Genomic DNA, 26,174 nt, shown 5'->3' with positions numbered 1-26,174 from the left:
TTTTTATGTTATATACTATCTGAAAGTATTTCCTCTGATCTCGGCTTATTGTTTAATAGAGTCTGAGTCCCTAAAGGGTATGTGACCGTGATTCTATTTAGTAATTTGCGTTCCTATTCACTGTTATCCTTCTCTGTGTGGTCACTATGACGGTGTCACTGGCCCTCCCTCTGTCTACTCATGAAGAAGTATAAACTTGGAATACTAAATTCCCTACAGATCTCCATTGGCCATCGAGCTGTAACAATGTCCTTGGTCTGCGTATATTATCAGTCAGGGTCAAAGGAATCCAACTCTTGCCTCCAGAAAAAAACAAAAGAATAGACGGTAAACGAATACTGAGATAGCTTTCAACATTGTTTTCCAAAAGATGCTGTCAATGCTATCCTTAGAAATAAGGAATTCTAGCCGGGCGGTGGTGGTGGTGGTGGCGCACGCCTTTAATCCCAGCACTCGGGAGGCAGAGGCAGGCGGATCTCTGTGAGTTCGAGGCCAGCCTGGTCTACAAGAGCTTAGTTCCAGGACCGGAATCAAAAACTACGGAGAAACCCTGTCTCGAAAAATCCAAAAAAAAAAAAATACAATCATGGTCACTCAGGGCTATCTCAGTAACTCCACAGCTCTAGTCATTGGTCCTCCATCCCTCTCCCTGTAGACCCCCAGGTCCCCAGGCTGGTAATCACGATTTCACTCTCTCTGCAGGCTGTACAGAGCCGTTCTTCCTGCTCTCGGTCTGCTGTGAGCAGTTCCTTGTCACTGAGAGCAGTGGACCCTCACAGATTTAGGGGCTTGGGTTACCATTGCTTTGCAGTAAGTGTGTAGTTAGGCCTTTGTTTTACTTGGGAGTTAACCCTTTGGCTGCCGTGTGGAAGTGCTAATATTTGTTTTAAAATAGCATATCTTGGATTCTCTGCAGTATATCCTATCATGTAAATGGACCAGTCCCTCCAGCTGCCCTTGGCCATTGTTCCCTGAATCTTTCCTGGCCAGGGTTCTGTTTTGTCTCTGGGCTTGCTTTTGTTTTTCCTGTGGCCCCTTCCCTGATGGCCTGTGAGCAAAGACATTTTTTTTTAGCCCCATCACAAAGGAGACTCCTTACTGTATTCAACCTGGCTTAAATTATAACTCAGAGCAGGCGTTTACTGCCTAGTAATTCGTTTGAAGGCAGAAAGTGTTTTGAACTCTTTCTGTGACCGAGAAACAACTCAGAGATCCTCAGCCACTTTAGAACTGACTTAAACCACGGGTGGAATCACTCCATGCGCCCTCAGAGGGGATGAGGAGTTGCGGGAACAGCAGATAGCACATTGCCGAAACAAGCTAATTTGACCAGAGCCTGGGCACTCAACTATACTTGTTTTTTGGTTTGTTTTTTTTTTCTCCTACAGATCTCCTGTTCCCTATTGATGTGGCTCTGGTGAAGAGAGAACATGATTTCTTGGACAGAGATGCCATCGAGGCTCTATGCAGGTAAACTGACATTTCCCTTTTATTTTATTTTTTTTTAATTTGATAGTTTATGTCTCTGCTTTTGTTTTTTTATTTTATTTATTTATTAAAGATTTCTGCCTCCTCTCCGCCACCGCCTCCCATTTCCCTCCTCCTCCCCCAATCCAGTCCCCCTCCCTCATCAGCCCAAAGAGTGGTGAGGGTTCCCTGCCCTGTCGGAAGTCCAAGGACCTCCCACCTCCTTCCAGGTCTAGTAAGGTGAGCATCCAAACTGCCTAGGCTCCCGCAAAGCCGGTACAAAAAAACGTGGTACTGTAATCTCAGCACTCAGGGCGGAGGCAGGCCAGTCGTAGTTCAAGAGTAAGTTCCAGGATAGACTTTGTTTCAGAGATAGATAGGTAGACGGACAGACAGACAGGGGACAGATAGATAGATAGATAGATAGATAGATAGATAGATAGATAGATAGATAGATAGATAGATGGATAGATGGATAGATGGATGAAATGGTGCTCATCTCTCAACCTTGGTTTGCTTTCAATTTGATCCACATCGGATCTTTGATAATCAGGTGATACAGTGACTTACGTTGCTTTGAGCGAACATTAGATGAACACTAAAATGCTGTTGTATGATGTCATCATTGCAATAGCACCCAGGTTGTCTTGGGAGGCCGTCACGTAGGACCATCCCATATCCTGTTACCATTTGACGGCAGAAACAGCAAACTTTCTGGTGGTTCGGAAACATGGACTTTCTGAAGAGTTCATGTCCCTGACCACCAGCACCATGCGAGTCAACGCCGCCACCGTACTGGGTGGAAGGAGACATTCAGAGGGGCAGGGCTTAGAAGAGCCAGTCAGGACTGTCATTCTAAGGAGGCTCCTCAGAAGCCCCAGCCGCCCCAGGTAGAGTGATGACAGGATTAAATAGGCCATAAACTCACGGAGCACGGGCTTTAATGTATAGGAGACAGGCAGTAAACGGGCACTGATGTGAACGGTGAATAAACCTGTCAGAGGTCCTGCTCCGGGAGCTGCTCACTCTCCAGGCTGAGAGGCAGCTTGTGGGATTTAGAGAAGTGAAAGTAATAAAACCTGAGGCTGCAAGGGCCTCGGGTGATCCTTTCAAACCCGGGGTGACATTTTTATTCATCTCCTGTTATTCATCCCTTGTAATTTTTCTCAGAATCCTTGAAAAGCCTTCCCTGCCTGGTTCTAAGGAGAAGAATATGCATAGAGACAGAATTCACATGTTGACTGAATTCTAACGTGGAAGGCAGTTCTCTTTCAGTGACTTCTAAAAGACCTTAGTTATTTGTACGCACGTGCATGTGCATGTGTGTTTGCATGTTTGTGCATGTGTGCATGCATGTGCGCATGCGCACCTGGAGAGGCCAGAGGTCACCGCCCAGTGTCCTCCTCTTCAGTTGTTCTGTGCCTTGTTTTTTGAGGCCAGGTCTCTCCTTCAGCCCAGAGCTCACCAATTCAGCCAGCCTGGCGAGTCAGTGGACTCCATTGCTGTGATGCCTGGCTTTTGCCTGGATGTGGGCATCCAGACCCAGACCCTCATGCTCGCTATGGCTGGGCTCCCTATCAAGTACCTAATTTCGGTGTTTGTTTTATCTGGGGCAAACATCGTAAGGTGAACTGGTAATCTGGTGTTTCTTTTCCTATAACGGTGAAGAACACAGTAACAGCTTTCTGTCTGTCTGTCTGTCTGTCTGTCTGTCTCTCTCTCTCTCTCTCTCTCACACACACACACACAAACACATCCTTTCTTACATAATGTTGTTTGAAGCAGCAAGTTTGAGTACTGTGGTTTTGGGAAAAGACAAATTATATGTTCACACTATCGAAAAGACTAGATTTCATAGTTTGTAAAAAGAGAGAAAAAAGGTATCTTTATCTCCCCCAAAACAGTGTGCAGCTTTAGTGAGAAGTGTCCAGGGCATGCACACATTTTTTTTTTCTGGGGAAAGAGAGTTTGTGGAGTTCCTGGAGTATGTAATATCATCACTACGTGATCTGGAATGAAAAATGTCACCAGTGCCGTTTGGAGAGAAGTCGGCATCTGGATGCTGAACTGCTCCGGACATTGTAAAGATGTTTTGGCGCTTAGCTGTGTGGCAGCCTTAATTTATTCTCAAGTCATCGCCGGTGATGCTGATGCATACGGATGAGGTCACTCAGAAAAGGCGTCTTAGGAAACGCTTGCTTGCGCCTCGTGGCCAATCACCCTTCTCACACATGCTAAGCCACTTGGGAGGGAGTCGGCCTGCTGAACTACATCAACAGCTTAGGAATGTCTGGGTCAGAAAAATACCATCACAGTATTTCAGCCCAAAGAATTCTGATTAAATACTTGAAGAATTTTATTTTTGAAGAATTTTTCTTGAATGTCAGTTTAAAACTGACTTTTTCCTTTTTCGAAGGAAAAAGGCTTGCTAAAGTTTGGTTCATGCTGGCTCAGAATACTGCCTAAAAGGAGAAGCTGCCGCCCTTAGAAGAGACCAGATACGACAGGAGCAAAGAAAGGATTGGGAAACTGGTCCTTTATCTGCGCTCTTTGGGGTCAGAATCAGTTTTCTCTTATGTGTATACACTGATATATCCTACATAGGTTAGGTGTCATAATGAAAAAAGGAAAAAAAAAACAAAAACAAAACTCATCAGATCCAGTTTGGAGGATGTGCACTAAAGCCTACGGTTGAGTTTTCATTTTCTTTCTTTTTTTTTTTAATGAAATTCTTATTCAGCATGTAATAAGTGTTCACTGTCATCTCAGCCCTGGGGAGACAGATTTAAAAAAAAAAAAAGAAAATGAGAATTCAAAGCCAGTTCGGACTGAACAGCAAGATCCTGCCTCAAAAAAAAAAAAATCACTTTCTAATTAAAAGGGGGAAATTTCAGGACCCACAGTAATAGTCATCAAGAGTTGAGGGGATGGAAAGCCCAAGGGCCTTGGCCACACAGTCACACGATGGCAGTGACATTGGCCTTCCGAGAAAGACACAGGTGGGACCTGTAGGCAGATATCAACCCCCCCATAGGTTTTCTGACATTCCCTTTATTTTCCGCATATGCCTACTGCAGAGACTTCTTCCGCCTATGGAATCCAGGGCCATCAGATAACAGAGCTGTAGTGTGTTTACAGATGTCTCCTCTTGGCTTGTTCTCTGTGGAGACTTTTTGTGCACATCCGGCCTTCCCTCATCCAAGCATTTAAGTGAATGAGTTGTCAGAGCTTGGTTGGAAGCATCATGGGGTTCCTCGCCTCGAATGCTCGCCCGTGGAGTGGGCCACATTCTGTATGCAGTTTCTCTATTTCTCCCTGGATAGAAAATACCCACATTCCCAGATTTGTAAGTCAAACAACAGTTGTGATAAAAAGCTAAAAGGAGCTGATTTCTTTTCATAGTTTTTACTCAGGGCGGAAGACTCTTAGACCACAAAGCAGGAATAGGATGAGGTTGAACACTGGTACTATCAAAATATAAACTTTAATAATGTCCGGAAATTATAATTATCAGGGTAGTTTTATTCCTGAGACAGTGTTTCTCTGTGTAGCTCTGGCTGTTCTAGAACTTGCCCTGTAGACCAGGCTTACCTTGAACTCACTGAGATCGGCCAGCCTTTGGCTCCCAAGTGCTGGCTTACCCAATATTCTTCAAGTGTTATTCTAAGGTAGCAACGGACTAGTTCCTCGAAGAAATTGGCTTTTCCGCCCGCCTTGATGGCTTCACTAATAATCTAAACCAACTGAGGGATCTATGATTGTGAGCAGGTTCTATTCAGTACTAGAAGAGTGCTCAGCTTGTCTCAAAGCACACACTGTAAACTGGGTGGTGCTGGGATGCCTCTGCCTTCCCGGGGCTTCAGGAACATTCCACATTGCTGCTTTCCTTTGGAATTAAAACTGACTCCTCTCAATCCATGAAAGCAATGTGAACATTGGCTAGTTGTTGTCAGATGAGAAAGGTAACTACATTGTCACCGTCATCTTCACTATGTACTTTGTCCCCAAACCGCCTGTGATGTGTCAAAGCTACCTCAAGCAGCATTCTGACCCGGTCACCCTTTCCAATTCAGTTTAAAATGAGGCAAGTAATTGGGTGAGGAGATAGGAGTGGGGGGAGGTGCTGGGGGCAGGATCTTACTGTGTAGCCCAAGCTGGGTTAAATTCAACAGCCCTCCTGCCTCAGCCTTTCAAGTACCAGATGACACCCAACAGCAAGTAATTTAAACATATGTTTAATTCCAAACCATCTATAAGACTTGGAAGAATTTTTGTCCAGGTCCTTTGTTTCTCCTTAGCCTTCTTCTGCTTTTTATGTTAAATGCAAGGAGGCCCAGATCTCTGTCTCTATCCTTTTATCTGCGTGCCTACAGCTCTGTGCAGCCTAACTCTTGAACCTTTGATAGTCCGCCCTTGGCTCCCTCTGTCTTTAGAACAGATGCAAGTTACCCAGGAGATAAGACCCGCACATTCCTTTGGAGCTGGGCCTTGGGCGGTGGTGGGGGTCTGAATGCCCAAGGCTACAGATGGTTATTGATAGCGGTATTTCAGCCACTTTCTTGAAGTTTGCTACTTCAGATCTACTTTGCTTCCTTTTTTTTTTTTTTTTTTTTGGCATCGTTAATACTTGTATCAGAACCAAGTAGAAGATGCTGTGTTTGGGCTCCAGATCTACTCTGTTTTAATCCTGGGTCCTTGGACAAAATTTCTGAGCTCCCTAAGCACCATTTCTTCCTTTTTAAAAGATAAATCATGATATCTGTTCTAGGAAGATCACCAGAAGACTAAGGATGATCTAATGTCTTAGAAGCACCCAGCACAGTGCCTCACCCAGAGACAATGGCAGTTCATCTGGCTAGAACCCTTTTGTTAAAATTCTTGATTGACGTAGCATAACTGTACTCATGTGATTTTTTTTAATATTTGTATGTAAGGTATGACCATATCTTACCACCTTATAATTTTATCATTTCTAGTCTTGAGAATATTCTAGGTAGCTATTTTAAAATAAAAAATTAGTGTTAAGCATAGTCAACCCAATATGTCCAGCCCTCCTGTCTTTGTGCTTCATTAGTTACCTTTTCATTGGGACTCACTGTCCCTTCCAGCTTCTGGTGACCATTCTTGTGTTCTCTTTTATGAGATGAGTTTCTTCTCTGGCTAGAGCTACTATATCTTGTGCCCCCGTTGCCCCTCTGATAGAGGTGTGCCGGCCCGGCTCATAAGCCTTCTTCGGAGATCCTGGGGAATGTGGGCCGGTGAGGGAAAATAAATGAAAGCGGCCAGCCGAAACTCTGAAAGTCACTTTGGCCTTCAGGAATGCAATGCCATTAGTTTGGTGCTGCCAACATAAAAAGATAAACTTGGCCTTTATAAAACCAACCTCCTGGGTCTCTTTTTGTTTGGCCCAGACCAGGAGTTTGTGAAGTTGCTCTGCCATCCCCTACCCCCACAGGCCTCCATGCCTAGTAAATTTGGTTATAAACATCACTCGACCATTAAAGCCCAAATGGAGTCAAGTGGAGATTTGATTACAGTTTTGAATAATGAAACCCAGACCTAAGATTAACTGTAACCATTTCTCATTGAAAAGATTGGGGGGACTGAAAACAGTAGGCGTGTCCTTTAATCGATGCCCTTTAGAGAGGGACCCTACACCCCTCTATGAGTTTACAGTATTTCTCGGCTGTTTTCGTTGCCTCCCCATCCACGGAGAGGGTTTTTCTGAACCTCAGTCCTCTGCTTTATCTCTGTTTATTCTATAAACAGGCCGCCCCATAATCTATGGAATCAAAGGCAGGCTTATCAGACTGCCTATCCTGGTGCGTCCAGGTTGTCAGACAAGTTACCCAGAGCAGGATGGGAAAGATAAAGGCCGAGGAGAGCTGAGGATCAGTTTGAAGTGGAGGGAATTAAGGGCTCTCGTTCCATGAAAATGTAGGCTTGCAGCTTGAGGAGGAAAGACTGATGGGGAAGAGTCAGGAGGCTCAGGAGGCCAACGGCAGACCGCTTTAAAAAGGGTCACTGAGGGAGGACGCAGCGATGGTCATCTGGAAGATATTAGGAAGAACCAAGGCCGGGAGGACTGTCCCTCACACCCTCTGGACTCACTAGTTAGGGAGTATATAAAAGGTGCTTTTTTTTTCTTATTTCCTGTGACTTATTCTTAAAGGATTTCATTTTCAATGAAATTGATGATTGATTGATTGATTGATTGATTGATTGATTGATTGATTTGATTGATTGATTGATGGTGTGCTAAGGATTGAACCTGGAGCCTCGTGTGTACTAGGCGAGGCCTCTCCCTAAGCACACTGGAATCCCTGTTTCTCTAATGTTAAATGGATGTTACTGTTGTGGGGGCGGGGCATGCAGAATGTTCAGAACTGCAGTTTGACGGCTGTTCCAAAGAAGAATGTGACCTGTTTGAACCCAGAGAGATTTTGGTTACCTGGGGTAGCAGTGTACAGATTTTTAGAGTAATCATTTGTGCGATTGCTGTTGGTTCTCTGCGGATAGAAACTTGTATAAAGCATTGAGCCTTACAGAGGGCTAGACCTTCCTCTCTGTAGAATAAACCAAAGTTGGAAAATTGCCTGCTGAGATGGTCGTTTGTTGGCGATTACTGAGGCTTGTTGTCCTTTTTAAGTCTTATGGGATGGGAGGTGGGGTACTCTGAACACTTCGCCAACTGACTTCCTGAGCTCCTTACTGCTCCTGCGTCTTCCCTGAAGCAGATGTCACACTGATACTACAGCTGTCGTATGGCATTGACTCACAGAAAAAAAAAATGTGAAATTTAAACAGAAAGAACAAGAGCTAGAAAGGCACCTTTAAGTCGTTCCCATGTTTTTGAGACTAGAACTCACTAGCCAAACGAGGCTGGCCTCAAACTCAGAGATCCCCATGCCTCTGCCTCCCGGGTACTGAGGTCAAAGACGGGCACTGCCAGGCCAGGACTAAATTACTCGTTTTGTAGCGGAAGCTTACTGTACTTGCCTAAATTAGAAATGAGTTTGGGGAAGCTCATTATATGTGTCGGGTGTTTAGGAGAAATACTTGCCTGCCCTTAGTGGTTTTCCGGCTTTTGCTGATGTCCTTTCTCTGCTCCGTAGGCGACTAAACACTTTAAACAAATGTGCGCTGATGAAGCTGGAGATCAGCCCCCACCGGAAGCGAGTGAGTACCTGAATCACACAGCGGGGTGGAGACCACACGCGCCCAAACCCAAATAGGACTGTATCGCGCGCGGTTAAAAAGTTCTGTCCGTTCTAAACGTTAAAGCCCGTATTTGCAGCCAGCAATGGGTTGTGGTATCTTTTGCTTGGAACCCAAAGGAAGTCGTCTGTTACATTTCCTGATGGGTACCCTGTGGTTAAAGACACGAAGCCTATTGCTGAGGAATTTCTCATTGCTCCCTGGAGGAAATAAAGCTAGCATTCTTGAGGAGCCCTTCCCGCTTCCCGGATGGAACAGTAACTCCATCTCACAGCTGTCAAGATGAAAGCAAAGGCCAGCTTGGGGGATACTGTAGGAGATTTGGTGCGGGGCAGGGAGGAAGAGGCCGGGACAGGAAGTCGCACACACTCCGTCAGTGGTGATATGTACTGATTTTTTTTTTCCTTCTGGATAAGAACTGTGGGACCTTGTAAAGAGGGTGAGGCAGTGCTAGGAGTTAGTGTTGCAAATTCGGGTAAACAGGAATAAATCTTGCCCACAGAGCACAGTCCTGACTGTTGCGAGTATCCATTTTAATGATCCAACAATCCCTGACGTGCAAAAAGTCACCTTCTTTGGGAGTTAAATCTTGTAAATAAATAATCACTGCCCAAGCTGGGCAGAGAGTCTCCATGTGGATATGAGAGGCTAGGTCTTGATATTTGCATATATATCTGGTAGCAAGGATAGCTAGCATACTGAGTTCTGAGCAGTCTGACGGGACATTCCCAGTTCCTGCACATAAAGCAGGTATAATCAGCTGCCGTGTTCTCTAGTGTTTACAAATAACCCATGCAAGGCACTTGCTGGGCATTCTTGAAGCCCTGTTCAATTTCCCGGAGCATGGCCGACATTGACACTGCCCAGGCCCCTTGTGACATTAACTGTGGCCAGATTGTAGGGGGAAAGGACCAGCAAGAGAAGACACGGGCTTGGGTGCCACGCGATGGCTCGCCATGCAGGGGATGTCTTGATATTTTTTTTAGAGTCTTCAGCTGCCTTTCTGTTAGCTTTTTGAAAGTGGGTTTTTTTTTAATTGCACAAGAGAATATAAACACACTCTTTGAACAGGCAGCTAGACTGGAGATGGTTCAGAGGGAGTCCCACCGCCGCTGACTTGAGTTCCAGTTCAGAATATTTCGCATGCTTGGAATTTCCGCCAATCTCATAGGTCCCCTTTGTGAGCAGTTAATGAGCGGCCTAAAGACTCAGATTTTCAACAAAATAACTCATTTCGCTGGCAACACTTGGTCAGACTACTGGTAAAGTCTTTAGATCGGGGGCGGTGAAATGACAGCGAGCTAAAGGTGCTTGCTGCCAAGCATGACAGCCGAGGTCTGTACCTACACGGTCGAACGAGAAAAATCTGTACTCTTCTGAACATGGTACAAACACTCATACACACCCATAGATTTCCCTATATACAACAGTACACATCGTATACACTCATACACACCCGTAGATACTTCTCTACACACCCGTACACATCCATATACACCCATACACATCCCTCCCCACACACATTCTCTAAGTAAAATTAAGGTACTGAGAAAGCCTTCAGGTCCCTCTTTATTACTTATAAACACTATGAAAGATGTGAGCAAATAGACAGTAGGCGTATCCTTTGATGTACGTCCTGGCCCTTAGCCTGTGTCCTGCCTCCTGCCCTCTACTTGGCCTCACACATACACGTCTTCATTTTTGTCTTCGCAGAGTGAGGATTCGGATGAAGATGAGCCTTGTGCAATAAGTGGCAAGTGGACTTTCCAGAGGGACAGTAAAAGGTGGTCCCGGCTGGAAGAGTTTGACGTCTTTTCTCCAAAGCAGGATCCAATCCCTGGGTCCCCAGACGGCTCTCACTTGCAGAGCGCTACCAGCCGCGAAAGCATGCTGACAGACCTCAGCGAGCGCCAGGAGGTGTCCTCTGTCCGGAGCCTCAGCAGCACCAGCAGCGTCCCCACCCACGTGCCCCACAGCGGGGAATCTGTGACACCCCGAACGAATTCCGTCATCAGCGTCTGCTCCTCCAGCGGCCACTTTGTTGGCAACGATGACTCTTTCTCCAGCCTCCCGTCTCCCAAGGAACTGTCCAGCTTTAGCTTTAGCATGAAGGGCCACGAGAAAAACCCCAAGTCGAAGACGCGAAGCCTGCTGAAGCGGATGGAGAGCCTGAAGCTCAAGGGCTCCCACCACAGCAAGCACAAGGCGCCTTCAAAGCTGGGGTTGATCATCAGCGCTCCCATTCTGCAGGAGGGCGTGGATGAGGAGAAGCTGAAGCAGCTGAACTGCGTAGAGATCTCAGCCCTGAATGGCAACCACATCAACGTGCCCATGGTACGGAAAAGGAGCGTGTCCAACTCCACACAGACCAGCAGCAGCAGTAGCCAGTCAGAGACCAGCAGTGCCGTCAGCACGCCGAGCCCGGTCACCAGGACCAGGAGCCTCAGCACCTACAACAAGCGAGGGGGCATGTACCTAGAGGGCTTTGACCCTTTCAGTCAGTCCACCTTGAACAACGTGACGGAACAGAACTATAAGAACCGCGAGAGCTATCCAGAGGACACAGTGTTCTACATTCCGGAAGATCACAAGCCTGGCACCTTCCCCAAGGCCCTCTCCAATGGCAGTTTCTGTCCCTCGGCGAACAGTTCTGTGAACTGGAGGACTGGAAGCTTCCATGGCCCTGGCCACCTCAGCCTACGGAGAGAAAACAGCAGCGACAGTCCTAAGGAACTAAAGAGGCGCAATTCCTCCAGCTCCGTGAGCAGCCGCCTAAGCATCTATGACAATGTGCCAGGCTCCATCCTGTATTCCAGCTCGGGGGACCTGGCCGACCTGGAGAATGAGGACATCTTCCCTGAGCTGGATGACATCCTTTACCACGTAAAGGGGATGCAGCGGATAGTCAACCAGTGGTCTGAAAAGTTCTCGGATGAGGGGGACTCGGACTCAGCCCTGGACTCTGTGTCTCCTTGCCCGTCATCTCCAAAACAGATACACCTGGACGTGGACCATGACCGACGGACACCCAGTGACCTGGACAGCACAGGCAACTCCCTCAATGAGCCCGAAGAGCCCACTGACATCCCAGAAAGAAGGGACTCTGGGGTGGGGGCGTCCCTGACCAGGTGTAAGAGGTAAGGGCCTTACTTCTTAAGATCAAGGTGGGGACCAAGCATTGTCTGCTTGGTGGGTTGAAGCCGGAACCATGTAATATCCAAACATCAGGCCCCAACAATCCCAAAGAAAGGGTATGCCTGCACTAGGTGTGGACCTGTAGTCAGGAAGAATGAGAACAGTGGCGTCTGGAGGGTGGTGGTGTTTGCACAGTGAGATGAGTCTTTACGTCACCAGGTGCATCTGTAGAAACGGTTGTCATGATAAAGTGCAGGTACAGTCAGCCCTCCTGTAGTTTCTGAGTCTTCAGACCCAACCAGGTACAGATGAAAACTATGAAAAATACTCAGGAGAAACCATCTTCTTGCCATTATTTCCTAAATAATGCAGTAGAACAGTGAACTCCTTACGGGTTATTATAAGCGATCCAGAGATCATTTAAACTAAGTGGGAGGGTACCCCCAGTGTGCACAGATACTGCACATCATCTGTAAGAGACCTGAGCATGCCGAGTCCGAGTGTCTGAGGATGCTCTGGAACATACCTTCTGTGGCTCTGTAGGAAGGGCCATTTGTTTCCTCTTGGGAAAACCCTGGAAAGGAGCATCAGTCCTCTCGGTTGCTGAGATACCAGCGAGCAGCCTGTCTGGTCCCCTACAGAGGCATGTCCGTCTCACTCCCGCCCTGTTCTCTTGCAGGCACAGATTGAGATGGCACAGCTTCCAGAGCTCTCACCGGCCAAGCCTAAACTCTGTATCTCTGCAGATCAACTGCCAGTCTGTGGCCCAGATGAACCTCCTGCAGAAATACTCACTCCTGAAACTGACGGCCCTGCTGGAGAAATACACGCCTTCCAACAAGCATGGTTTTAGTTGGTAAGAGAATGAAGTAGGCTATAGATTGTAACTGCAGGTGTACAGGCGATGCCTCATGCTCCCTGCTGCTGTCCCCACACTGAGCACTTTCCTTTATCAGTCTCTCCAGTCTGTCATCCTTACGCTGTCTGGCTCCATATCCTTGAGGTTAGGTTTGCGATACTTGGTGAAGCCCCTGCAGTTGCGGGGGAATTCGCTACAGGACTTGTCAGTTGGGTTTTCAGCTCTTCACATAGGAGATTGAATCCCTTTCACATCATGGAACACAGGCGCCTTCTTTCCAGGTATAGGAACAACCCACACTAGATGAATATAGAGACATTATCGGGTCATGTGCATGGAAGGAAAAATAGTGAGATGTTAGATATTTGGCCATATTTGTGTGTGCCTTTAGAACTTTTTTTTTTTTTTAGCAGGGTTGAAGTTGAACTTCACTGAGCACACAGTCCATCCCTCTGCTCGTTGCTTTTGAATGAATGTTTAGAGCATGGCTCAAAAACTTCTCTGTGCCAGAAATTTAGTTTTTGTTTTGTTTTGTGTTTATTTGGGGGGAGCTCTCTGGCAAGAATGTTCAGGGAGTAATGAATTTAAGTAATTATCTATAAAATCTTACATATATGCTATGTTTGTTTGGATGGATCTCTCTCTTTCGCTGGTGTTTTGAGACAGAGTCTGCCTTATTTTGTGGAACTGACAACGTAGACCAGCCTGACCTCAGACTCACAGAGATTCACCTGCCTCTACCTCCCAAATGCTAGGATTAAAGTCATGTGCCACCAGCCCACTGCAAACAATATATTTTAAAAGTTGACATTTATTAGATAGACTCATCATCATTTTGAGAATCCAGCCTTGAGTGTGCACTGTAAGATGTGGAGCGTCAGGGATGGGTTGTGGATATGGCATAATCTGCGGACAGACTGATTTTGTGCTCTCATACAAAGACAGGAGCTAGGTCTGGATCCGGGTCTCCATGTTCCACAGCATCGCAGGCATGCCTGAATCTCCTCGTGCATGGTCAGGGTGGTTATCATCCAGTTGCTATAAAAACAGATGCCTTTGGAGCACTCTCTGGTCCCCCGAGGTGGCTTGAGACAGTCTAAGACATAAAGTCCACTGTCCTTTCTTCTCTGGCTCCTCCCTCCTAGAGGGGATGTACAGGGATGTAGCTGTGACATCCAAGCACCCCCCCCCCCCCAGCTAAGGCAGCTCCGTGAGCCTCCCTAAAAAACAGAAGTTGTTTGTCCTGGATGACAGGAGCACTCATTGACCGGTTTACCCCAGGATGCCTCAGATTCTCAGCGGGGAGTGTAATGTGTTCTTCCCGCCTGCATTCCACAGCCGGGCTCCTGACAAAGCGAGTATTATGCACGCTCCTGCCCCAGTACTGTACGCCTAGCAGTGTGGAAATACCAATTTGGCCCTTACTCCCTGGCTTTCCCTTTCCTAGAGCCATCAACAGTGACATGTCGTGGGCGTGGGCAGTCACCCAGAAGTCAAGGCGGTTGGCTCTCTGTGGTGCCCCTCTGTGCTTAGGGTAATATTTTCCTCACTGCTATTTAAAACGGCATAGTTTAGATTCTCCATGCAGAGGTGTCCGCCCCCTTTCTCACCAAACCCTCAAAAAAAAAATCTTGAGAGTCCACCCCACTACTACTTCAGTTCTGGTCAGTTTTTCCAGTGAGTCAAAACCAAACGTAAAAGCCTGGCATTGTGAAATGGGGGCAGCGCAGAGCACTTCTGCCCAAAAGTCCCTTTCCTGTTTGGCTTTGCCCTTCCTGGCCTCGCTCAGAGGGGTCATTTGTGAGCTCAGATGTCTGCCTGATGGCCTTAAATGCCTGACATGGGTTTCCTGCTGTTGCCTATATGGCCAGGGCTGGACCGGCTTTCAGGATGGCTGGCAGCCTTGGGGAGCCTCACAAAACTCCCATTGTTCCTTTTCCACGTTCCTCTAAAAGCCTAAAGATGCTGTGTCCTCTGGGGTCAATGGCGGGGAAATTTATTTTGACTTCATTTTGCGCTCCATTTGGGCTCAGTGTGGCAAGCCAGTCAACGTTGTGTGTTTGCCGATTTCTATGCAGTGGTACCCAGATCTCTCTACCTGAATCAATTCAAGTACCTAGAAAGGATTCATACGCTTTTAGGGAAAATGAGAACTTGTCTCTCACACTTTCATCAGAACTACCTAGTAAGGTATTGCATATTTTTGCCTCCCCCTTCCTGTACCATGGAATAGGCTACTAGCCCCGAATACATTCAAGAGCAGGCAAAAAAACATTCATCAGTCTCCCCTAGGACCACAGACTCCTGTTCTCTAGATTGATAGTCATTACCAGACTCCCCGGATGAGGAAATTTGACAAGGTCTTACAATTCCAACTCTTCAAGTATCTAGAACATAGATAGCCAGGCATGGTGTTATGTGCCTGAAGAAGCTGAGACAGGAGGATTATAATTTCAAGACCAGACTGGCCTACCTATTGAGAAAAAGTCTTCCGAGGAATCGGGGAGGTATGGGGTGTAGCTGTAATAGAACACTTGACCAGTAGTAATGGGTCTCTAGGTTCCTGTGCCAAAAGGTCCCTTCACACACACACACACACACAAACACATACAAACCCCCAAAATTCCATTTTTTAATAGTGCGGAAGCGGGCCTTCTATATTCACATAATCCGGTGTAGCAGCTACTGGACACCGAGGACCAGTACAGCCCCAAGTGTGGCTGGTTCAGCTGAGAAGCTGTTTGCAAAACAGGCTGAACGAAATCAAGCAAGCAGATGCATCCCATGTTCTTTACACAGGGCCGTGCCCAAGTTCATGAAAAGGATCAAGGTTCCAGACTACAAGGACCGGAGTGTGTTTGGGGTCCCACTGACCGTGAACGTGCAGCGCTCGGGCCAGCCCCTGCCTCAGAGTATCCAGCAGGCCATGCGCTACCTCCGTAACCATTGTCTGGACCAGGTGAGGACAGCTGCCCACGGATCCCACGCGTGGGAACGGAGCTCGCTGCTGCTCTTTTCCTAGTTTTGAAGGAAAGGTGTTTGTTGCTTCTGCCCTCACCCCTAATGTTTTTTTTTTCTTCCAAAAGGTTGGGCTCTTCCGAAAATCAGGTGTGAAATCCAGGATTCAGGCTCTACGCCAGATGAACGAAAGCGCCGAAGACTATGTCAATTATGAAGGCCAGTCCGCTTACGATGTGGCAGACATGTTGAAGCAGTATTTTCGAGACCTTCCTGAGCCCCTCATGACCAACAAGCTCTCGGAAACCTTCCTGCAGATATACCAATGTAAGCATCCTGGGATCTCCCTAAGACTGGTGGCGCTGGGTTTAGTGGGACCAACAGCTTCTTTCTATGTCATTCTTTTGACAAGAAAACCTGCATGGGGATCCTCTGAATACACAGGTTATCAGTTTCTTTCTCGCCTTAAGTGTGGAAGACGTTGGTGTACATTTACCGAATAGTTTGAAAAGTCATTCTTGTGGCCTGGGAATGTGTCGGCAGAGTGATTGTATAGCCGACATGGAACACTGGGTTTGCTCCCCAGCACTGTGTAAACCAGGGGTGATGGTGAGCACCTGTCACCCTAACACTTGGGAGGTGGAGATGGGAGGGTCAAAAGTTCAAGGTCGTCCTTGGCTATGCACTTGAAAGGTGCCTGGGTTCCAGGAGACCCTGTTTTAAAAAGAAAGAGAAAATAAATGCTGCTGGTTGGTCTGCATGTGTGGAAGCAGTTGTACATCTTCACAATCCAGTTCTGTATTATCTTTCATTGTCGAGAGCCGTGTAATAGAGCTGAAAAGTCAGACCCAAGACTGTACGCCTGCCCTTTGGTGCCCTCTTCCCTTTCCCCTGTCAATAGACTTATCATTTCCTTTGCACCTCTCTCACAGGGCTGCCGAGTTTAAAATTTCTCTAGTGTCTGTGTATTTTATCTCACCGGAAAAAGAATAAATGATGGGTTTTTTTTTCTGTTTTTCATCATGATCCCTTTCAGAAATATCTGGGAAAACAATATGCATGTCCTCTTCACTTTGAAGCACAGCTTCAATCAAACAATGGTGGAAATAAACGATCAGGGTCGGGACTGTGGCTTTCACAGCCTTGTGTGTTTCTTGGCTCCCGTGGCCTGGGAGCAGCGTGATTTAACAGCAGCTGCTCCCAGCTACAATCGTCTTGAGGGCCGACATGTCGAGCTTCATTTTATGAGAAGCGGAGCTGGTCTGGCCTGGACTGTTTCATTCTCCCTTTCGTCCCTTTCATATTTTATGAAAACACAGGTCACATTTTCCCCGACCGAGGTATTTGTTGTGCTCTGTAACCATGGAGCTGTTTAATCAGTTTGTCTTATGGCCCTGCATTGAAGTGACTTGGTTTTTCCACCACATGCTTTGAAAAGATGTAAGTTTGCCCAGTGAATAAGACTGGAAGGCTCCGTGCAGACTCACTTCGGTGTCAATTATTCTATAGGCATTTTTAGACATTTGCCTCTTTGTGTTCTTTCTAAAACTTAAGTTGTCATTTAAAATCTGTCCGTTTAAACTGACATCCTGTTTTAACAACCGTTCCTATTTTAAGGAGGAGCAAGTGGGTCAAAACTGGTCCCCAAAGATTCTGAGCCTTTATAGCCGGCTGAGCAATCTCCATCCTTAACTTTCTGCACGTGTCTCACATAAACTTTTTATTGAAACTACACAAAACCCTAAATGTAGAGCGATTTGCATAATTAAGGTGGCAAATTCGACTTTTAAGTGCTTAGAAGACATAGTTCTGTACACTACAACAACTTATCATCTGGAGCCAAGCTCTGAGGTCGATTTTTAGAGTGTGTTAGCACTGTGGGTGTTTAAAAAGTTTCAACTCCCCCACAAGGCAGGAAATACTTGAGGGTAGTGACGCCGGTGGCAGCCCATAATTTCTTCCTTATTAATCTTTAGTATGCTTTCTGCAAGTGCTCGTTCAGTGTGTGATGCCGATGTTTGCTTTGGGATGCGGACTTGCCGTGTACGTGGAAAATTACTGAGCTGGTGGTGGGAATGCTTGTGCCCTGCAGATGTGCCCAAGGACCAGCGCCTCCAAGCTATCAAGGCGGCTATTATGCTCCTGCCTGACGAGAACCGGGAGGTTCTCCAGACGCTTCTTTACTTCTTGAGCGACGTCACAGCGGCTGTGAAAGAAAACCAGATGACTCCCACCAACCTGGCTGTGTGCTTAGCCCCTTCTCTCTTCCACCTTAACACCCTGAAGAGAGAAAATTCTTCCCCAAGGTACATATCACGCAGTGGGGCGGTGGTGGTGCACGCCTTGAATCCCAGCACTCGGGAGGCAGAGGCAGGTGGATCTCTGAGTTCGAGACCAGCTTGGTCTACAAGAGCTAGTTCCAGGACAGGCTTTAAAGCTATGGAGAAACCCTGTCTTGAAAAACAAAAAAAGAAAAAGAATAAAAAGGTACAGATCATGCAAGGAGCATACCCAAGCCCGTCTCTCACATTCTCCTAGGACCGTGTCCCGGTGTTCTTGTTGGATTCTTACCTGACCCGAGCAAAAGTTGTTAGTTCTAGAATTAGGTCCATGTGCATCACTGTGGTAGATTATCTGCAAAAAAAAAAAAAAACAATTTAAGGGAGTAAGGTTGACTTTGCTCAAAGGACCTTTGTTTCATGGCAGCCTGGGTACAGAGAGAAAGAGGGGCACAGGGATGAGATACCCACGGACGTGCCCCCAGTGACCTATTTTCTCCAGCTGCATCCTGTCTTGGGCATCAATTGTCCAGACTGTGAACTGGTGGGGAGCATTTCCTGCTCAGCCCCCGTGCCTCTGTCTCCTTTCCGAGCATTGCTTTCTAGAAGCAATCTGTTAAGAGGGAGGTGTCCTAGTTCGAGGCCAGCCTGGTCTAGAAGAGCTAGTTCCAGGACAGGAACCAAAAAACTACAGAGAAACCCTGTCTCGAAAATAAAAAAAATAAATAAATAAATGGGAGGTGTCCTGAGAGAGAGCACCATGGGTCTGTGCTTTGGCATGTCCAGTGTTTAAGGCAAACCAAACAGCGCCATTTTCATTCTCCCAGCCAACAGCCTTGCAGACCTGCTGGCCTAAGAGGACTGGAGCGGGAGCTGCTTGGAGTAGGGAAAAGTTGGTAACCCCAGTGCCTTAGCCTCTGTGGGATCAGGAAAGACACGTTTCTGGCCTGTGCCTGACTTCGAAAGCAAGGCTACAGAAGACCAAGGTTATTACTGAACTTCAGAGACACTCAATTTAACATACGGCCTATGCCAAATATTGGCAAACATTTCTGCACAGCATCCATGCACAAGGCGGGAGTAGCTGTGGAGAAGTGGGAGGAAGCTCTCAGTGCTCATCAAGACTGATCCTTGCTCTGGGGACTTACTCCACACCAAGCACCCAGCTCTTTCCTTCCCATTCATCTTCTCATGTTGTAACAATCCCAGGAGACAGACAGACTGCCAAGGATCTTTTTTTTTTTTTTCAAGAATAAAGTGAAGTTGGGGAAAGGTCAGTTCTGGAAGGAAGAACAGATTCGGTTTGTACTTCTTACATGAATAGTTCACAATAAGATCGCCCCTCCGCCACAGGAAGAAAGGGTGACTAGCTGGATGGGCTGAACACTTCTTGCTTCTATCCAGCCCTAGGAACCTGAAAAGTGTTTCTCAGCTTGATGCATTGAAGCCATTGTGCCTGGAAGCCATACAATACTTAAGGAGCCTTTTGACTAGTGTTAAAATTTGTCCTTGGGACATTCCAACTTTAATGGTATAGAAAACTGCAGGAGCCAGATAAGAATAAGACTACCAGCTAGAAAACAATAGGGTTGTTCCTCACCTGAGGTAGGGGATCCTGTTTACTCAGCCTGTGAGGAGCGCAATACCATCTATCCCTAGTCTGAGCAGCTCCTACCTCAGTTCCTGTAGAAGCTGCCTCAGTCAACAGCAAATACACACTCTTATGAACTACTTAATAAAACATTTTTTAAATACCCTGGATATTTAACCAAAATATGTCTTTGTGTTTTGTGTTCTGTTTTTTTTTTTTTATAAAACAACAACAACAACAACAAAACTCTGAGAAACTGTGCTGAAGAAAATCAAAGCTTTCTTGGGCCACTCCACCCGCTTATCCAAACCCTTTATTTCTTTTTCCTAGGGTAATGCAAAGAAAACAGAGTTTGGGCAAACCAGACCAGAAAGATCTGAATGAAAACCTAGCCGCCACTCAAGGGCTGGCCCACATGATAGCTGAGTGCAAGAAGCTCTTCCAGGTACCCAGTCCTGAAGCTTAGCCACTATGCTAAGGCTAATGTGGATGGGCACAAAATTTTTGACTTGGTACTCATTCTCATCTGAGCAACAGGTCTTTCCCATAATTGGCGACTATGTACATAGTATATATATACACACTCGTTGCAATTAATGTTTTGTGAAATTGTTGGCCTTTTACTTAAAAAGTAAAAACAGAATTCAAGACTAGCCTGGTCTACAGAGCTAGTTCTAGAATACACAAAAGAGAACCCCTTTTGGGGGGGAGGGGGAGTGCAAAAGCAACAGTTACCTGGAATTAAAATTCTCTCTGAGAAACATGCTTCGACCACGTAAGCCCTGTTGTTCTCACTTATACCCTCCGTTAGTTGGTGGGAGCCGGAGTGGACCACCATCTTGAATCAGCACGTGGCTTCTGCCCTTCATCTTCTGCTGAGGCACTGGTGGAACCATCACCTTCTCGTCCTGTGTGTCTCCCAGGTTCCTGAGGAAATGAGCCGATGTCGCAACTCTTACACTGAACAAGAGCTGAAACCCCTCACTCTGGAGGCCTTGGGACACCTGAGTCACGATCAGCCTGCCGACTACAGACACTTCCTCCAGGACTGTGTGGACGGCCTGTTTAAGGAGGTCAAAGAGAAGTTCAAAGGCTGGGTCAGCTACCCTACCTGTGAACAGGCCGAGCTGTCCTATAAGAAGGTCCGTCTTCCCCCTGTTCGTTCCCATGATCATGACTTTGAATCATCAGACACGAGATTCTCTGCTCAGTTGTCTCCTCTGTGGGAATCCCCACCCGAGACCTGTCATTGAGAGCTGTCCCCTGTGTTGGGCAGCCAGGTGGTTGAGGTTCCCTGGGTAAGAAAGGTCATCAGTCACAGACAGATGAACACACGGGAATCTCAGTCTACCCGTGATGAAGTCCCTTCCTCCCATGCGGTCATCCTAAGCTTCCCTGATTCACTAGTGTTATTGGATTGTCAAGGGAAATCTTAAGACAATGCCTGCATTTTTTTCCCTGTACTCTAAAGAAAATAGTTTTACACTCCCTTCTGTTCTGAGTCACGGGGGCATCCTTGATATCTCCATCAAGGTGTTTGTCAACACTGTCTCCACTGCCTTGGAAATAAACAGAGGGGTCAAGTGGACACATAGACTTTGGAGTGAAATAAATGAATTGTCACAGTCATTCAGATGCAAGTGAGCCGCAGGGAACAGAAGTTATGATTCTGGCCAGAGTTGACGCTATCTTATTTGAGCTCCTAGCCTGCTCTTGAACGTATCCAAGCTGGTAGCCTATGAATGTCGTAGATTTGCCAATCAGCCTCTGACCAGGGGGCCATGTCCCCAACTCAAAATTTGCTTTCAAAATTAAAGCATGTATGCTTTTCGCTTAGCATTGAAAACAACTGCATCTTCTTTTCAGGTCAGTGAGGGACCCCCACTAAGACTTTGGAGGTCAACCATTGAAGTCCCCGCTGCTCCTGAGGAGATCTTAAAACGTCTTCTGAAAGAGCAGCACCTCTGGGATGTGGACTTGCTGGACTCAAAGGTGATTGAAATCCTGGACAGCCAGACGGAAATTTACCAGTACGTCCAAAACAGCATGGCGCCTCATCCTGCTCGGGACTACGTCGTGTTGAGGTGAGAGCTTCCAGGATGATCTGACCGTGGCACAGGCAATTAAACCTTAGCACTGGGCCTGTGTGTTGCTCCAAAGCACATTTATGTTTATGCCGATAGGGTGCCTCACTGAGTCAGCTCTACCTCACAGAACTGCGCTCAAATGGAGAAAAGCCTTTTCAAATGATGTACGCCATGGTACTAGATTTCTGCCCCATTGCCTACAGATATTCTGGCTCAAACAGCTCACAAGTGGGTAGGCCACGAAATAGCATCTGGTCCCAAGTGAGATGTGATTAAGGCTGGCGTATATGTATTCCCCAAGTCCTCTAAAGGTTACTGGAGGAGCAGTTTAAAAGAACGTTGAGGAACTGTCATGGTCTTCCAAAACTGTTCACTGCTTGTTAGAAGTCCATATCCTGAGACATTCATGAAGTGTAAAGGGGCTTTTAAAAAAACCACTTCAAACTGGCTCTTTTCCAAAAAGAGAGACTGGGAGACTAAGCATCACCACCACAAGCAGAGGTGGTCCTGTACAGGTTGTCCCCCGAGAGTCCATACAGAGTGGTTGGGAGGATGCCATGAGGGAAGTACCATTTTCAAGCAAACCTATGGTTTCTTCTCCACAGGACCTGGAGGACTAATTTACCCAGGGGAGCCTGTGCGCTCTTACTCACCTCCGTGGATCACGACCGGGCCCCCGTGGTGGGAGTGAGGGTTAACGTGCTCCTGTCCAGATATTTGATCGAACCCTGCGGGTCAGGAAAATCCAAACTCACCTATATGTGCAGAGCTGATTTAAGGTACGTTCTGATCCTGACCTTCTGACATGGGGAGGGTGATGCAGGAGATGCAGATTTTCCTTATGATGCCCAGAATGGCGGAATGAATCTACCACTGTGTTTTGGAAATTTTATGAAGGATGACGCTTATAAAGCCATACTTTGATGTTTGCTGTCCCTTCGAATGCTCCTTCCAATCCAGCTTCCTCAGGAACCATGCTACTAAAGCAGTGTGAATTTGGGAGTTTTATCACAAATGGAACCAACAAATAGATACTTTCCGTTTTACATTGGAAAGTGTTTTAACAGTGCATGTCTTGTAATTGGTTATGCCTCTGCTTGGGCAGTAAGTGAACGTAATTCATCAGCTACAAGGACCCCCCGAATCAACTAGCGCATGCTCTTTTCCTAAATAAATTGCTCTTTTGTAAACACAGTTACCCACGAGATGCATTTCTGTAGCGCATGCCAAAGCTTGCTCTAAGCAGGGCCCTTCAGTAGCCGTACTGTGAACGTTCCCTGGAAACTTTCTGGTTCCCAGATGTGTAATGCGCATGCGTGGGGGTTGTCTGCAGACAAGAAGTCACCTTGACTTTCACCTGCTCACCACAGAGTGGAAGTCGGGAGTGGAAGTTGGCAGTGCAGCCCTTGAGAGGCTGCAGCCGGCCAATCACTGCAAGTTTAAGGCCCTATAGAGATGGCGGGTCAAAGAAAGACATGGAGGTAGAAGCCTTTGGTACAGCTCAGTAGTGAAGCATTTGCCTCTCATTCTTGAGGTCCTAAACGCAATCCTCACAGTTCAAGTTTGGAAAAAGAGAGAGTGTTCAAGAGTGCCTTCGACATCTCTCAAATCTGTCTCATTTGAATAACTCACCCACCTTGCTTCTGTGTGACAGGGGCCACATGCCGGAGTGGTACACAAAATCCTTTGGACATCTGTGTGCAGCGGAAGTAGTAAAGATCCGAGACTCCTTCAGTAATCAGAACACTGAAACCAAGGATACCAAATCTAGGTGATTACCAAGGCCGAGCACCTGTGTCTCCTGCCCAGGTGATTGTTTCTAGAGCCTCGCCCGTCCTCGGAAGAGTTCATCTGGGTCTCATTGACTATAGCAATTTGATGAGATTTTTTTTTTAAAGCTGCTTCCTGTTTGTCTTAGGTCTATGTTTTAGACCTTGACTGGATTATATAAGACTTAGGGACGGGGAGGAAGGGGGGGGGGATACGTGTATAATTCAGATTGCTTCTGAGAAGCAAGAACTCTTTCAGCGCATCACGGAAGAAAGCAAGGAGGCGTCATTCTCTCGTGACGTCGGCACACGTGTACCCACGTCGTTGGTTTGCGGTGTGCTGCGGACTGATGTATCCACTGGAATGGTTGGTACTGGCTGACAGGTTTTTCTCCCTGAGATGAGCAGAGATGGGTTTGCACAGAGGAGCGTGAATGTGTGTGTTACAGGTGAAGAGCTGGGATGCAGTGTCTGGCACACTGAGACGCCCACAGAGGATGCTGATACAAACACCAGGGTTAGCTCTGCCTGGAAGAGCTGACTACCCAGGGATCTACCCAGGAGGGGAACCCAGCTCCCTTCTCTATTTCCCCCCAGGTTATTGTGTTGTTGTTTTATTTGGGGGCTGGTTCTTTTTTTTTTTCTTTCTTTTTCTTCAAACCTTTGCTTTCCCATAAACTGTAGTTTCCCCTGATTCTGTAACCAGTCACACTAATGAACATCCTCTCCACTCCCTTGAGTGGCTCCAGAGGAAGGGTTTTATTTACGTGAGATGTAAAGGCGCCAAACACTAACGCTCTGTGTTAGTACCAGAACTTTTTTATTTTCAGTACTGGGAGTTGAACCCAGGGCCTCTTATAAGCCAGGCAAGCACTCTACAGTGGACTTATCCCCAGCTCTGTTTTCACCTTTTATTTTGAGACAGGGTCTCACCACATCAACCAGGCTGGTCTTGAACAACCGACTCGCTATGTGGCTGAGGCTCGTGGCTGCTGGCTGGGATAAGAGGGCTCATCAACCCTTTTTACCTGCTATCATCCAGTATTGTCATGCTTGTGGCATTAACTCTAAGATAAACAAAGGGACACAGGGAACTATGTCCCCAGTAGGCTTAACCCGAGCAGAAGAGGCTTTTGGTTGTTAGTGTTCTCCATGTACCCGACGGCAACAGCGTGTATTTTCATTGGGTTTGTCCTCATGCACAGATAGGTTTTCTGATGATGTGTTATTTTTCCTACATTTCTTTTTCCTTTTCTCTCACGTTGCCCTTTTTTAGTAATAATGGGGACTAGTAATCTCAGTGAAAAACAAAGAATGCAGGTGTTCGGAAGGGCGGTCTTTTTTATACAGGTTTTACTGTAACGCTAAAGGTTGACTCAAGACAGTATTAGTAAATTTATTTTGTATGGATCAAAAAGTGAGTAACGTATGAATGAGAGTTGAAGAAGGGTTTTTATTTTGTTATAATGCAGTTACCTTGTCAGTATTATTTCAAAGGTTCTTTGAAGAAAGGGGGGATATGAGAGTAGAGTTTTAACATTGGAGTATTTGAATTATCAGTGTTGCTTGTGAAAGCGTGCGTGTATATTCAACTATGTTGGCTTCTGGATCTGTAATATTGTATGCTGTACATACCATTCTATTTGAGAAACATGTACACATGTCTGTCCACTGTACTTTCAGACATAGATAAAGCATGATAAAGATTATTATTTAAAATATACTTGTATTTATACCTCAGATATTCTTTTGGGTTTTGTACCTCAAGGCTCCCCTCTCTGCGTTGTAAATACACTTTACGTGAATACAGTTTTAGTGGAAAAAAAAAGAATAAATAAAGAGGTTTATAATTTCCCTATATCTGTACAGAGTATATTCAGTAAATGCACTATTAAATGTTGAAAGTAAGAAAAGGAGCCTGGCCTGCTTTTCTGCATTGCATCTTCCTCCGCCTTGGAAAGCCGGGACTGCAAAGCACGGTGGCCCCGTGCCAACCAAAGTCCAAAGATACATCGACTGAAAGAAAAATTCGGATGACGAATCATTCCAAGGCCAAGCTGCATCTGAGCCACTCACCCACAAACAGGAAACGCTGGTGAAGGTTCAGGAAGCCTGGAGATTCTCTCCACACCAAGGTCAGAAACGATGCTGAGGATTTACGAGAACGGAGCAGCAGCAGCGGAACAGTTCTGAAAAAGCAAAGTCAAGGTCACTGATTAATCCACATAAGGTCTCTTTCCCATGTTTAGCTTTCCTGTTGAAGAGATTTCTTAGGTCTGGCTAGAGAAAAATTCAGAGCGTGCGACTTTCTAAGAGCTAGGCTTGCATCTTGTAACATCCCACAACTTGTCCTTGTGAGTCATGGTGTAGATTGTGAGTTCTTCGAGAGCAGGCACAAACCCTGCACACCTTTATATCCCTCAACAGCGGCTTTCAGTGTTTTGTACTTTGTAGACACCTAATAAATTTATCGTTTGCTAAAGAACACTGAGAGAATTGGCTTCTGTTATTTTTTTGTCTTTTTTTTTACTTTATTTATTTATTTTTTCATTGAGAAAAGAAAGAAAAAAAAACAAGTTTCCACCTCCTCCCAGCCTCCCATTTCCCTCCCCCTCCTCCTACCCTTCTCCCCCTCCTCCCACTCCTGTCCCCCTCCCTCTCCAGTCCAAAGAGCAGTCAGGGTTCCCTGCCCTGTGGTAAGTCCTAGGTCCTCCCCCCTCTGTCCATATCTAGGAAGGTGAACATCCAAACTGGCTAGGCTCCCACAAAGCCAGCACATTGCGTAGGATCAAAACCCCGTGCCATTGTCCT

General features: G+C 46.5%; 1 protein-coding gene across 4 annotated transcripts in view; it reads left to right on the top strand.

Annotated features, from left to right (window-relative positions):
- Dlc1 (DLC1 Rho GTPase activating protein) overlaps positions 1 to 25,848 on the top strand; it is a 347,498-nt gene extending 321,650 nt beyond the window's left edge. For all 4 annotated transcript variants that reach the window (XM_075986541.1, XM_075986542.1, XM_075986543.1 and 1 more), the window contains 12 exons: positions 1,389 to 1,470; positions 8,583 to 8,646; positions 10,399 to 11,822; positions 12,500 to 12,676; positions 15,479 to 15,638; positions 15,766 to 15,964; positions 17,730 to 17,943; positions 19,838 to 19,952; positions 20,431 to 20,649; positions 21,374 to 21,591; positions 22,200 to 22,373; positions 23,249 to 25,848. In XM_075986541.1, coding sequence (XP_075842656.1) covers positions 1,389 to 1,470; positions 8,583 to 8,646; positions 10,399 to 11,822; positions 12,500 to 12,676; positions 15,479 to 15,638; positions 15,766 to 15,964; positions 17,730 to 17,943; positions 19,838 to 19,952; positions 20,431 to 20,649; positions 21,374 to 21,591; positions 22,200 to 22,373; positions 23,249 to 23,369 — 3,167 coding nt within the window. In that variant the 3' untranslated portion in view covers positions 23,370 to 25,848. The remainder of the gene's footprint in view (positions 1 to 1,388; positions 1,471 to 8,582; positions 8,647 to 10,398; positions 11,823 to 12,499; positions 12,677 to 15,478; positions 15,639 to 15,765; positions 15,965 to 17,729; positions 17,944 to 19,837; positions 19,953 to 20,430; positions 20,650 to 21,373; positions 21,592 to 22,199; positions 22,374 to 23,248) is intronic.
- Positions 25,849 to 26,174: the final 326 nt, after the last annotated feature.

The sequence above is a fragment of the Microtus pennsylvanicus genome, chromosome 9, assembly GCF_037038515.1.
Source record: "Microtus pennsylvanicus isolate mMicPen1 chromosome 9, mMicPen1.hap1, whole genome shotgun sequence".
NCBI lineage: Eukaryota > Metazoa > Chordata > Mammalia > Rodentia > Cricetidae > Microtus > Microtus pennsylvanicus.
The sequence above is the reverse complement of the archived record's forward strand: the minus strand, read 5'-3'. Positions and strand labels throughout refer to the sequence as shown.